Source organism: Centropristis striata, chromosome 23, assembly GCF_030273125.1.
Source record: "Centropristis striata isolate RG_2023a ecotype Rhode Island chromosome 23, C.striata_1.0, whole genome shotgun sequence".
Taxonomy (NCBI): Eukaryota; Metazoa; Chordata; class Actinopteri; order Perciformes; family Serranidae; genus Centropristis; species Centropristis striata.
Window position 1 is genome coordinate 13,898,002 of NC_081539.1, and position 13,712 is coordinate 13,911,713.

The 13,712-nt window shown below is 39.8% G+C and overlaps 1 protein-coding gene across 1 annotated transcript; it reads left to right on the top strand.

Annotated features, from left to right (window-relative positions):
- The first annotated feature begins 1,305 nt into the window (after window positions 1–1,305).
- Window positions 1,306–13,680, top strand: LOC131962272 (zinc transporter ZIP12-like). Its single transcript, XM_059327249.1, has 13 exons — window positions 1,306–1,393; window positions 2,083–2,399; window positions 4,349–4,666; window positions 4,754–4,961; window positions 5,746–5,879; window positions 6,012–6,183; window positions 7,457–7,629; window positions 8,095–8,250; window positions 9,156–9,233; window positions 11,313–11,385; window positions 11,521–11,679; window positions 11,780–11,967; window positions 13,149–13,680. Exons 2-13 carry the CDS (start codon window positions 2,157–2,159, stop codon window positions 13,275–13,277), a joined length of 2,031 nt encoding a protein of 676 aa, XP_059183232.1. The 5' UTR covers window positions 1,306–1,393; window positions 2,083–2,156; the 3' UTR covers window positions 13,278–13,680.
- Window positions 13,681–13,712: the final 32 nt, after the last annotated feature.

Consider the following 13,712-nt stretch of genomic DNA (forward strand, 5'->3'; position numbering starts at 1 on the left):
GATATTAAATAAAATTCCAAAAATTCTTCCGCCCTGTTCTTTGATTTAGATATATTGTTGTTATAAAAGGAGTTTTTTGACATGCATCAGTTTCATTGTTTCTTTATTCCACAAACAAGACCTCTCCTCCACTGATTATGTCACAAAGTAATTCACTTTTGATGACTTGATAATTTTTCTCTGTCAACTAATTGGTCGTTCTGGTATTAATCAACTAAGATTTATTTTGTTGATTTCTCATTTCTTAATGTTTTTTTCATGATGAAGGATTTATAAGAAATGAGCACATCTTATGATGCTTTTGCATGATTCTTTGTGGAGAAACTTAATTTTGCAGGTCTGTTGATCAAATCATTTAATATTCTCTAGGTTAAAACCAGCTTTGGTTGGATTTAAAGTATGAATGAAAATTGCTATTTCAAGAGCTCCTGTATTAAAAGTGAGGTGTAAAAAAAGATTTTTGGTTGTGAAAATATACTATTTGTAAAGATTATTTTGCGCATAGAAGATATATAATTAGTTCAGACTCCAATTTAGTGGAAGAAGAGCAAACTATTAAGTAGGATTAGAGTTTTAGCAAGAATGTGGTGATACGATACGAATCAAGATACAGGGATCAATATTCTGCATATTGTGGTTTTTTAAAAGGCAAATTTAATGGAAACTGTCGTAGTATAAAGAATATACTATCTTATGTATTAATCATAAATCATATACAGTGGATGATTGAGGATTGATTTAACAAACCTTAATATTGTGATATTCAAGTGTATCTTATGCATTTTAGGTGTTTGTTACTATTTATTATCTATATTTTTTACTCCCATTTTATAAATTCAATGCTTTTATTGTTTTAATATGTTTTTATCTTATGTCTGTTCAATGTGAAGCACTTTTCTTTGTTGTAAATCTGTATGTATGTATTTACGTATTAGACTTTGGCGTATATGTATGAAAGGTGCTATACAAATAAAGTTTATTATAATAATTATTATTATCTATATTTTCTTACATGCTAAATATTAAGTTGTTTTTGTTGATCTGCATTTTTAAGTGATTTTTTTGTTTAAAATTATAAAAGATTTGAGCTCAATTCAAAATTTTCTGTCTGGCATCAGCCATCCAATCCCCCCTACCAGCCGCTGGCCACCCCCATCACCTACTGTTGAAAATGAGGCAGCTTTCTCCATGGAAACTACAGCCCTCTGAGGCTGTCGCAGCTAATCCTCAGGAGCTTGCTCAACTCTTACTTCTCGTAACAGGGCTTTAACAGCAGCACTAGTGCCAAAGAATTCTCCCCAAACAAGCTGTGGGTCGTCTGTTTATCCCGCCAGAGGAGGAAAACAAATCTTGTTCGCAGCAGAGAGGAGCAGAGGGGTGGACGCTTCATCCGGTGAGCTTTTTCATCTATTCTATCTCAGGTATTGTTGTTAGTTTGACCTGCAGGGTGCACGGCGTGGGTGGATGCTGGAAAGTGTTTAGCGAGGAAAAGCTTGGCATGTTTTGCTCTGCATGTTTGATCTTTGATGACTCAGAGATCATGCAGAATAAAAAAGCCCTTTGATTTGAACGTCACCAGAGCTTTTATGCATGGGAGGGCTCTGAGGCTCAACATGCAGCGTGCACACCAGCTCCAGTCTTGTTCTTGAACAATTGATGCTGTGAAATAAGGCTCAATATTTACAGTTCTGATGTTATTAAATTGAATCACAAGCTGAAGAGGCAGCATTTCTGATCAGAACTACTTAGTTTTAGATGTGCATCTCTTGCTTTGTGTTAATAATAGCTTTTCCCTGCTGCCTAGTTTTCCTCAATACTAATTATTTTCTCTCCCGTCTCCCCCTCCATGCCCCCTGCTCCCTGCCCCTGTGCTCTCTCACTTGCTTGCACTAATCCTTTTGTTGTGAACTGAGGGGCCCACTGGCCGCTCGTTCGGCACTGTAGTGGCTGGTTCAGCTGAAGGGTGCCCACCTCCACCTCCTGTCCTCCACCAGATCAGGCGGGCCTATTATTATTAACGCCTCCTTCAGCTTCTTCTTTTTCTGGAAGCCTCTTGTTCACCTTGATTTTCTCTCTCTCAAGTTGTGTGCATCATCTCCTCGTCGTCTCGAGCTCTGAGCCAGTCCTGGGAGCTTGAAGGGAGCCTTGGCAAGAACATGCACTTCAGGAGCGGTGCGCCCACTCTGCTGCTGCTGCTGCTGCTTCTTTGTCTGCTGGAGGTGAGAGGGCAGGAGAAGCGGGGGTACCTACAGGGGGCTCTCAGGGCCCTGGACCTGCCCCTGGGTACTAACGACGAGCTGCAGCTTCAAAAGAACCACACGGGCATCCTGATCGCCAAGCTCCTGCAGCAGGTGCACTGTGCAGAGCAGACCGGCACCTCTCAGGACATCTGTAACAAGGTAAGGCCTGTCATAAAACAACTTTTACATTCATATTCTAACTACTTATTATCTATTCATCCCATTCCTGCCTGCTTATTCCAAGAAACGTGCTAGTTATGGCTGGAATGTGAGTGAATGTGGAGGCTTAAGTCCTTGACCTCTGTGGGGCGTTCATGCTGAGTGGCTTTAGGCATCCCTCAGTCTGACATAATAAACTCCATAGAGTGGAGTTAGAGGTACTTCACATGTTTGTGCAGGCGGGCCGGCAATAGGATTATGTGCATGTCAAGCCTTGAAAGTGAGATTAAAAAATTTAAGAGAGAAACTTCTCGTCATTGCTTGCTGAACAGTCTGCTCTCTCTCTCTCTCTCTCTCTCTCTCACAAAGAATAGTGCTTCGCCCACTCTACTAACCTTCTATATTTTTGTGTGTGGGTCTAATTGGGCACAAACAGCAGCACAAAGCTGCCATTTTTCTGGGAAGCAGAGTACACTGTGTATGCAGGGAGAAAATAGGCCTTTTATCAATCAGGCTGTTTTTCCAAGGTCAGTATTCACATGACCTGAGCTGAGTCTCAGTTTGGATACTTCTGTTAGTACACGTCGTACACTGTGTACTTACTTACGTAGTGCATGATTTTTGACAGGGTAATGTTATCTCTAATCACCAGTGGCTGATATGCACTTACCGGAAGCTCATTAGATCAGATGGTGATAGTCAGCTGCAGACATCTGACCCAATCATGGCGTCTATCTGACTTCCGTTTATTGGTACTTAATGAAAAAACATGCATAACATAATTTTTTATAGTTTTCGCCGATTCAATTGCAGTCGCTACAGCTTCCTCATCCTCCAATTTCACACGTTTGAAAAGGTTGTTGGTCCCTGCATTTTCAGTTGCAACGCATTTTAATCCCAACTTGTCAGATGCAGACGCTTTGTTCTGGCCCTCAACGTCTGATACAGACGCAGAAAGCACCCTTTTTGCGTCGCTTTTGAACATGTCAGGGACGGTGAGTCACTTCCTTTTAGTTACATGCATTGTGGCTTTTAAAAAAAAACAAAAAACTTCTGTGTTCACAGGAAATTAATAACTTTTGGCAACGTAACTGGAAGCAGTTATGCAGGTTGACTCCAAATTATAACACTGACTCTTTGTCTCGTGGGTCAAAGTCTAGGGTTTGTTTGACCCATCCACCTCCGCTCCCTCCCACCAGAAATGTGCCTATTCACTCTTTATATTACATCCATTCCTCTAAGCATCTAATGTTGCTGCAGATAGCTTTAGAGTGGAGCTCACAGAAAGCCTGTCGTCTCATAAAGGCACTAAAGGTTGCCTTGTGTGTTGCTATCAGACGCTGAGGGACGTGACTAAGCCTTGATGTCTCACGAGCTGACTGCTGAGGGGTTCAACACTCAACCTTTTGACCATTATGAGTCAAATGTGTCTGCACGAACACATTTCATTTGCTCAAATAAGTGCAAGTAAACCAGTGAAAGTAAAGAAAATTGAGAGAGCAGTGGTATTTTTCAACTTTCCGTCCTTAAAGGCATACTTTGCAGCAACTGTCATTTGTAAACATTCAAACTTGGCTGTTCCTCTCCGGCTTGATGAAAATGAAATCTAACCCACAGATTCACCCTCGTTGTGGAATGCATTTGTCCGCTTGCTGTTTTGCCTAGCTTTTTTTGCGTTATTTCAGCACGCTGTGTGCTTTTTTAGTATCTTTGTACCAAAAGGTTGACTCCCCAGAAACATCCCACACAGAGCAAAATGAAAAGAAAAGATAAAACACATGCAGAGGGCAGGTTCTCTGCGGAGACCACACACTTCTAGTGGAACATAAATGAGAATTTTGAGAAATTAGAGAAATTAATGGTCTTTATATTGTTTTTTTGTTTGTAATGCTGCATATTATCTCTTTGAAATGCGCCTTTCTTCTTCTGTCTTCCTGTCCTTGTTGCAGTGCCTGACACCAGAAGTTGCTCTCTCTGTGCTGGAGGATGAAGGGAAGGCTTATCTCACTGAGGATGACTACCAGCAGATCTCCACAGTTCTTCTGTATTACATCATTACCTTGCAAGACCTGTGTGGGTCAAATGCTGCCTTTACTTCCTCCCTTTCCTCCTCATCTGGGGATTATCAGTTCTACCTTTTGGCCCTCACCAATATGCACCCGGCTGAGGACAACCGATTCCTGTCTTCTGGTGAAACAGAAAGTATTCTGCAGCTCATCAACGAGCACTACGAGCCCTCTGATAATGACGCCTCATCTGATTTGCAGGTAAGGAAGTTTTACCTGAGAGCTCTATCCCGTCTATCCCTGACAGGTGCACCTCCACATGTGATCATCTCACTTTTGATTCCACAGTGTATTGATGCTGATCGCCTCTTTCAAGATGTCAACGTTAAAGAAAATCCAGGTGCTGGGGTGAATTCTGTGCCCAAACTGGCTGCAGCCATCATCAGTCACATCCTGCAGGGACACTGTTTCAGACAGAGGAACCTCCCGTCTCCTGCTTTCTTTACCGACTTCATCTTTCACTCCTTCAATCGCACAAGTAACCTGCAGATAATAGGTGGGTTCAAGAGAATTGTCATCACATTTAATTTAACCTTTAAAGAAACAAACACTTCTATAAAAATAATTATTTAAAAAATAGGCCTCAGTCTAAATTTTACGACTCATATATTTTTTATCGGCATATTTTTTTATCATTACGATTCTTAATGTAGTTCTTGCCAAACTGTCTTTAATGTGATATAATGTAATCATTCTTCTCCTTTTTAATGAATATGTTCCACTCCAGAGATTGGCATGCTTAGCCATTTAAAAAAAAGATACTATAATATTTTATGTTTGGTAATGAGGCCTCCTTTTTCACATTACACACACTATTAGTCATTTGATCCATTATTGTTGTAGAAATATTGTTTATAGCAGCTTAAACTTTTCTTACAGTCTTGTCTGTAAGTCAGTTCTTTATTTGAAGGCATTTCCTGTCGCCGGCACTGAAAAGGAGGAATGAGTCATCGCGCATCAAAGTGCAACTAACACTCATGAAAGATTTTCTTCTGAAAGCGAGAGGTTCTATATGTTGTGTCAGATACTTTTCCATGCTGCTAAAAGTATTATACGCTCATCTTTTATATGAAAATGGTCAAAATATGCACAATTTTGCAGAATGTCTGCAGGTTTAACCCAAAATCTCAGTGCTGTACTAAACTTTAATACAAGTTATTTATGATCAGTCATTTTCTTTTGCTTTAATCACATTTGCATAATAAAGTGACGTTTGGTCCCAAACAGACACAGATTAATTTGGTTGAACAGTATCATGACGCAGTGTTTTCTTTGCTTAGATTTAGAGGAGTTGCTCCATCAGCTGGGTGTCGGCCGTGAAGCAACGACACACTCTCACAACAGGAAGAGGAGGAGCTCACAGAAAGATAGTTGCAACCACGAAACTGGTGAAACAATCAGAGACTGGGCACAGGTGAGGCTGAGACAAATGTTTGATTTAGTTTAAAAGAGAATTATCTGAGCAGTGTGCTGTAATCTGCACGCAATCACCGTGAGCCTCCTATTCATGCACACATTTGTCTCTTCCTTCGTTTCATCTAATCAGGTATGTTTTTCAGCCAATCAGCTGGTGGATATTTTTGCTCTGAATCCTCATTTGCCAATTTCCAAGGAGCACTTCAGACAAATGTGCCCGGCCATCATTCAGCAGTTGCTAGGCAATGCCTGCGAGTCTGCAGAGCAAAACAGAAGAGGATCTCTGCCCACGGCTCTGGAGAGTAAGACGTTTTACCACAATCACTCATAAATATGTTGGATAATTAGTTCTGAAACGAAGCACTTATATCTTTGTGACTTTTTTTCATCATCTTGTTAAATGTCTGTTAAGTCAGTATCTATTGCTGAATGAGGTAGCACATTGGGGATTGAGCCCACTGATGAAAGCCCTTACATTTGCAGTTTTACAAACTCAGGGGTGAATTAAAGAATGGATTGCGGCTACAGATAGCACCATGAATTGCGCATCACTTGCAAGTTTTTGTTGTTGTTGATAGACAATCATCAGTCCACTTTCACACAGTGAGCGTATGTGAGAGCAGCAGCGACAGTAAGACTGAGCCAGATTTTGCACCAAATTTATGCATATTACCTCATTTAAATATGTGCAAATAAAACCGGAGCACCGAGAAAATATTGAGAAAAATGTGACGTTGAAGCCTGACAAAATGGATTTTAATGTGATCTCGTGTAACTGCAAGAATCCAGCTGCGGTGCAAGGTAAAAGACGATGAGACTTCAAAAACAAGAGAAAGTTAGACACAAGAACACACCTGCAATTACTGCTTATTTCCATAGGTACGGCCAAAGACAATGAAATGGAGTTCTTCAAGATCGTAACTTTAAGGAGAAACTTTTCCATTAATTGTTTGTCTGAAGTCATCAATTCAACCACTTAATTAAAAAAGGAAAAATGAATCTGATTTAACATAATTCTCGGAAGGAGAGCCACATACTACTACTGTATGAAAATCATGCAAAAAATTGAATGCATTAACTTGAGTTGAGCTTTTGTAGAAGAAAATCTAGTCATATACTTTTCGTACATGTTCTCGTTTATTTATTTTGATTTAATTCAAATATAATAAAGGTAAAAAAAACATCAATATTCAGTAATAAAACTAAATGAATAAGCACAGGGCCCTTAAAGTGTGGTTTCATTTTACATTATTTTAAATAATAATAATAATTGATAGGATTTATATAGCGTTTTTCTAAATACTCAATGACTCTTGACATGAAATGCAAATACAAAGTACAGAATAGAAAAACTTACTTCAGAGGTTATGATAGTTCAGATTTGAAGAGGCAGTGGGAGTATTGTGGGCTTTCTTGAAAACATTTTGAGTTGATTTTTAAATGAGTAGAGTGAGTGTGAGTATAGGTTTGGGGCAGCAATTGCAAAGGATCCTGCTTGTAATGATGAGAATAAATGTATTAAATTAATATTTTTACAGGTAAAAAATGTGTGTCTAAACTCTCCCGTCTCTGCAGAGTACGGCTACAGCACGGCGGCCGTCCTGCTCATCACGGTGGGCTCCATGTTCGGCATCTGCCTGATCTTCTTCAACTCCTGCCAGGAAACCTACACGCTCATCCTGCAGCTGTTTGTGGGCCTGGCAGTGGGAACCCTCTCAGGAGACGCACTCCTGCACCTTATACCACAGGTAAAGGAGACACTATTTTTTAGGTAGTGCCAAATACTACCTCTGATGTCCCTCGTGGACAAAAACATCCACGCACACTAAAACTGCTATAAAATAAAGATACATCAATAATTTTTTCAGATTGTTTTTTCATAGATTTCTTAAAAAACTTCAGACTTATTCAAAACTATCAAACATTAAATCATTTTCAGAATTTTAATTTTAATATATTTGAACTTTTCCATAATTTCTTCCAAAAAAAACACAAAAAAATGATTTTTTCCCCCCATAAAATAAATAGTAGGGAGCTGGGATTTTGGTGGTGGTTGGAGTCTTGGATATCTCAAAGATTAGCAAGAAAATTGATTTGATTGCATTAGTATTTTTTATGTAGTGCCAAATACCCTCATTTGCCAATTTGACAAATTGTGTAAAGTTGACTGTTGAGTAAATGTCTAATTGTTTTCCTCTCTGTCTCCTCTGGAGATCCTCAACCTCCACGATGACACTCGCAGTCACGACGGCGAACACTTTGGTGAAGGAAAGGAGCATCTGTGGAGGATTCTGGGCATGATTGGCGGGATCTACGGCTTTTTCCTCATCGAAAGAATCTTTTCCTTTTTTGTTCCCTCTCATGGCCATGTAAGGGCGCTTTCACAACCCAAGTCCGTTTGGTTAGTCTGAATCAGAGTGAAATTGATACTTTTGGTTCGTGTGCACAAATGCAAGCGAACCAAATAAAAAGAAAATATTTGCAGAGGGGTGTGTCTGAAGGCAGAGGGCTGGATGTATATTTGCAGTACTATTTCTTATTGGGTGGAAAGTTGGTGGTGCATCATGTAAACACAGAAATAAACAAAGCAACATGGAGCCGAATGCACCATGAAATATTGCTGTCAAGTTTTTTTTTACCTTGACTCTGCACTAATCTATCGTGCCCACAAAACCTTTCTCCTCCAGTTGATCTCAAATGATTTTATAAATGTCACTGTATTTGTGGAATTTATTCTGCATTTCCTGTATGTGTTCTTCGGCCCAGATGTCAGTCAAACATCGGACTTCAGCAGAAGTCCAAGTCAGTCCTCTCCATGTCATGTTGAATCTGTCCCTTTGCGCGCATCTGACAAAATGCGTACAATCTGCTGAGTTTAGGTTTATTTTTCTGTAATTTGGTTGGATTACATTCAGTTCGAACCATACTAGGGTTCATTTAGGAACGGACCAAGACTGGTTGTTTTGGTCTGCACCAGAGTACGATTGGAGCGTTCATAAGCAACCAAACGAACCGTAACAAGTATTTAACCGCACCAGAGTTTGATCCAAACGGACTAAACTTTGGGTTGTGAAAGCGCCCTGAGAGTTAGCCCTTATTATTTTAACGGCACTTCAGCAGAATACTCAAACCGCAGTGTGTCAAAGAGAAGAGGCTGCTTTTCTTTATCTAGCCAGAGGTGGAACTTTTCCATGAACAAGCAAGTTTGTGACGAGTCTGAACTTTTGCAGAGCTGATTGTTGACACTGGTCTCATGACTTTCTTTTGTCTGCAGGGTCACAGTGACCTTCCCTTAGAGCTCAACTGCAATGGCCGGTCACAGAGGGGCAAGTCCATCTCCACCATACAGCTGGTGAGTCTCATCACTGTTCTGACTCTGACACGACTGAACTATTATGTTCTTTTTTTTTCTGTATTGTTCTTGGCAGAAAAAACTTGATTTCCTTCATCATCCCTGTTCTTTGCTTGTTAGAGGAGACACAGGGACCATGACAAGGCAGTTCCTGGAAGTTAACTACAACAATATTTCTAGAAGTCTAGAAGGAGAAGAAAAATAAAAATATAATGACAAGCTAAGAGTTTTTTTGTCCGATAGCCCCACAGCTGTCAGATGAGCTCCAGTACCCCTTCATTGATATCAGTGTTTATTTAAATTCTAACACCACTGATTATATAAGAAAGGATCATTTCACAGTTATTTACTCATATAACATATTCTGACATTGTAGATGATTAAGCCTTTTTTCTCTCTCCTTTTTTTCACTAGGTTTGGTCATGTTTGCACTTCTTACTTAGCATTGCAGACTGGATATTTCAACCATTTATTCATTGCCTTTAGCAGTCTAATACGACTTATCTGCTTATTTGCTTCAGAAGCTAGTTTTGATCAAATTTCACATATGTTGTGTGCAGACTGGTGGCCTGAGACATGCCCTGTGAAGTTGACTTAACTGGTCATTTATTGGTAATTATGACAATGAATATACTACTGAATGAAGAACATTTTTTGGAGCCCTAGATGAGAAACACACATAAATAGAAAAAGTTAAATATATTATAAGAGGTAAAACAGCATATTATGGCTATTGTAGATTAAAAATAATTATAATACGTTCAAAGCTAGGAAAGGGAGGTAACAGTACAAGAAAAACTCCAACCTTTTTTCTCACAGATTTATGACTTCTCAGATCATTTTTTTCTTGTAAATTTGGTAATTTTTTGGTAAATTTTCATCTTAAATCTAAGAGAATATTTATATTTCCTTTCCGTAGATATATGACTTTATGATCTGAGGGAATATTCAAGATTTTTTGTCATAAACTTTCTCGTTAATGTATCCCTTAAATACTTTTTCTTACCGTTTTTCCCCCTGAATATCATCCCCCTCTCCCGGCTCGATAATTGTTTTTCTTTCTATTTACCGACAATGGCCCTACTACGCCTTCGGGGTGGAGGTAACTCCCTTGGTAACTTGTACCAGATACACCAGAAATAATGAAGTTGCAGTGTCTTCAGTCTTCAAAAGTCCAAAACAAGGAAAGTACAGAGAGTTGCTGCAACACTGTTCATTGCCCACCCAGCATCACTTTCATTTGTAATCCTACCTGTTTATTTAGCTCCAAATCACAACATCACTCTTCTCCATTGCTGTCAGAAACAAAGTCTGCTATGTGCAAAAAAGCCTTTACACTCCAAAAAAACAAGAAGCAGCTGGTAGCTATGTTAACACATAAATGTTGTGTTTACTGCACTGTTGAGTTATTGAAGTCAATATATTTTCATTTGCCCTACTGATCCTGCACTCCCACACCACTCCTCCAGCCAAGCATCAAGAAAGCACTAATGCACTTGTTAGAAACAGTGGAGTTCTGCTAGAGGGCACTGTTGACAGTCAATTACAGAACAATTTTGGATGTTTTTGTTTGCACACATATACAACAGCATAAAACCAGATAATAGAAATGAAGCAGAAGATAACGTACTGCATCGACCCTTAAAAAAACACATAAACTGTACATCAAGGACAGTTTGGATCTATTGAATCCGTGCTCACATTTAAAAACACTGACTGAAATTCACTTAAATCAATTGTCCTGCTCTGCTTTTATATAACAGGCAATGAAGCGTGGCGTGGGAGGGAGCGAAGGAACAGGACATGTAGGATGTTGGAGAATGAGAAGTATTGAATCATTCACAAAGCACTTCATGCTTGTGTTGAACACACACTTCAAAACTAGAACATTTCGGACACGGAGACGGGTCACTCGCTTGAAAAGTGACCTACTTTCCAACTGTACTTGTTACATAAATATATCCTGTTTTGGTGAATGTATCTCAGCGTCATTTAACTTGGTGGAAACTATTTTAGATATCTCAAATTGGAAATAAAAGGTTAAAAAAAAGGCTGTAAATAATTATCTGTACCCTGCAGGGACCCGTGGATGACTTGGAGTGCACAGAAGTATCTCCCGAACACGTAGACACAAGGAGCCGTTCACATCAGAGTAAGCTTCTTCAATACGAGCTGCACAACGCGTCCGAATATGATGTACTTTGTAATTAGACGCCTGGCATGACAGAGCCATTGTCACGGTCTGAGGATGAGCTTTAACGACACAGACTCCCTTTTGTGCTCCCAGAACAAGGGGTTCCTCTGCTGGCTGTGATGATAATCGTGGGAGACAGCCTTCATAACTTCGCCGATGGCCTGGTTGTCGGAGCGGCCTTCTCCTCTTCAGCCGAGACTGGCATGGCGACCACCGTGGCCATTCTGTGCCACGAGATCCCGCACGAGATGGGTGAGAGGTCACGGTTACTCACTTGGGAACACTTTTGTTGTTGTTGTTCGGCTGAGACCAGGAAACATTCTCTTTTTATTTTCTGCTTTCTGTCTCACAGGGGACTTTGCAGTATTGTTGAGCTCTGGACTCTCAGTGAAGACTGCTGTGCTAATGAACTTTCTGAGCGCTCTGACAGCCTTCATGGGACTCTACATCGGACTGTTTGTGTCCTCAGAGATGGAAGTGCAGCAGTGGATCTTCGCTGTTACTGCTGGGATTTTCCTCTATTTGTCACTGGTAGAAATGGTAAAGGAGCCTCAGTAAAGGATGATACTCCATATTTCTGTTATCGTCAACAAATCCTAATGAAAAGACCAAAACCAACAATTAATAGATCCTGATATAGCTTATTCTCATAGATTGTATAGGGCAGCACAGGTATCAGTTCTTAAACTAGGAAGTAAGTTAGCATTTTAGCGCCCTGGCGTGTAGCCTTAATAAGGATTTTGAATGGGTTGGTGGTTAGATGTCTGAAATAATGTCTATGGTTAACGCAAGCTTAAGGAGGTTCATGTTTTAGTAAATAACCCCAATTCTGAATTTTAAAGGTTTCACGTGTACTTAAAAAGGCGGTTGGTAACAAGTGGCTAAATGAGACTACAGTGGTGGTCAGGGACATTAAACGTCATCATGCCGGACACGGAGGGAATTCTCTCACTAATCCGCCTTAAAGCCTCTAGTCGTGTTTTTCATTGTAAATTAGGTTGATAAATAATTTATCAGGCTACAGTTTCACTAGCTTGTCAAACTGCTGGTTAGCTTGTCGGAGAGCGTCTGAAGCTAACAGTAGTGACTTTCAAGTCATGCAACCGTGGAATGGTTCACTTTAGCGTAATGTTAGCTTTTTACTTCTGTCACCAGCATTCAAGCTTCAAACATCATAAAAGTGGTGTTCATTTGTGAAGTTTATCCTGCTGAACGAAACGTGTAAGCATCAGAGACGTGTGTTTGCCACAGAACCTATTTTCTGCAATGATCCAAAGACCAATGCAAAAATCCCATAGGCTAACTTCAGGGCTGGCTTACGAAAATCTCTCTCTATAAAGAAGTGGACATAGCCTCCAGACCTGAAAGGGAAGCCTGCTTTTTTTTCTTCTTCAAATGGCCAACAGGGGGCGACATCACTGGCTGCACAAAGGAATCAAATTTTACAGAAGTCTATGAGAAAATGATCCTTCTTTGGACTTGATTTTTAATTAAATCTCAGTAAACATTTTCCTAATTAGTTTATGGTCTCTAGTTTCAAGTCTGCTTCAATACAGCATGATGTTCATTTTGTGAATTTAGGTCCCATTTAGAGTAAAAACAGATGATTAAGCAGGGTATGCTTAAGGTATTGTGATTGAGTTGCTACCTGTTAATCAAGATAGGTGTAGCAGAGCTGTGATTAACTTTGTTTTACTCCTAATTTCTTGTGATTCTTTCAGCTTCCAGAGATGAGTCGGGTGAAGACGGACAGACCATGTCTCCTGTTTCTCCTACAGAACCTCGGTCTGTTGATGGGTTGGGCCTGTCTTCTGCTCCTTGCGCTCTTTGAACATGAACTCAAATTCTAAATGCAGTGTATGTGACGTATATATCTTCACACAGGGTTGAGCTGGAACAAATGTTGACTCATGTATTCTCATGTTTTCTGACTTGAAAGTGTAAGTGTGTGAAACCTGGATTTTCTTTTTAACAAGTCATTTCCCTTCAACGAGTGAGTATTTCATGATGTTGTAGTCTCAGCACTGGATGGTAAATGTCCGTTAGCTCTTTTTTTATACTTGATGATTTATTTTTGTATGTCAGGTATCTGGACACTGAATAGTTTAAACTCTAATAATGATCTTTTATGGCAGATTCAGGTACAATTGTGCATATGTGTTGTTCTGTGAAATATCCATATTGCCTCAGACAATCAGATCATTTGATTTTTAAGTCATGTCTCACAAGGAGAATATAAAGGATGTAAATCTACTTGTTTTGCTTTGTCAGTATTTGATGGCAGC

Bases quoted from the DNA above. Each gene is read 5' to 3' on its own strand.
- LOC131962272 (XM_059327249.1), top strand. From the start codon at position 2,157: ATGCACTTCAGGAGCGGTGCGCCCACTCTGCTGCTGCTGCTGCTGCTT. The intron at 8,251-9,155 runs GTAAGGGCGCTT...TTTTGTCTGCAG, and splicing joins TTGTTCCCTCTCATGGCCAT to GGTCACAGTGACCTTCCCTT. The intron at 11,386-11,520 runs GTAAGCTTCTTC...TTGTGCTCCCAG, and splicing joins AAGGAGCCGTTCACATCAGA to AACAAGGGGTTCCTCTGCTG.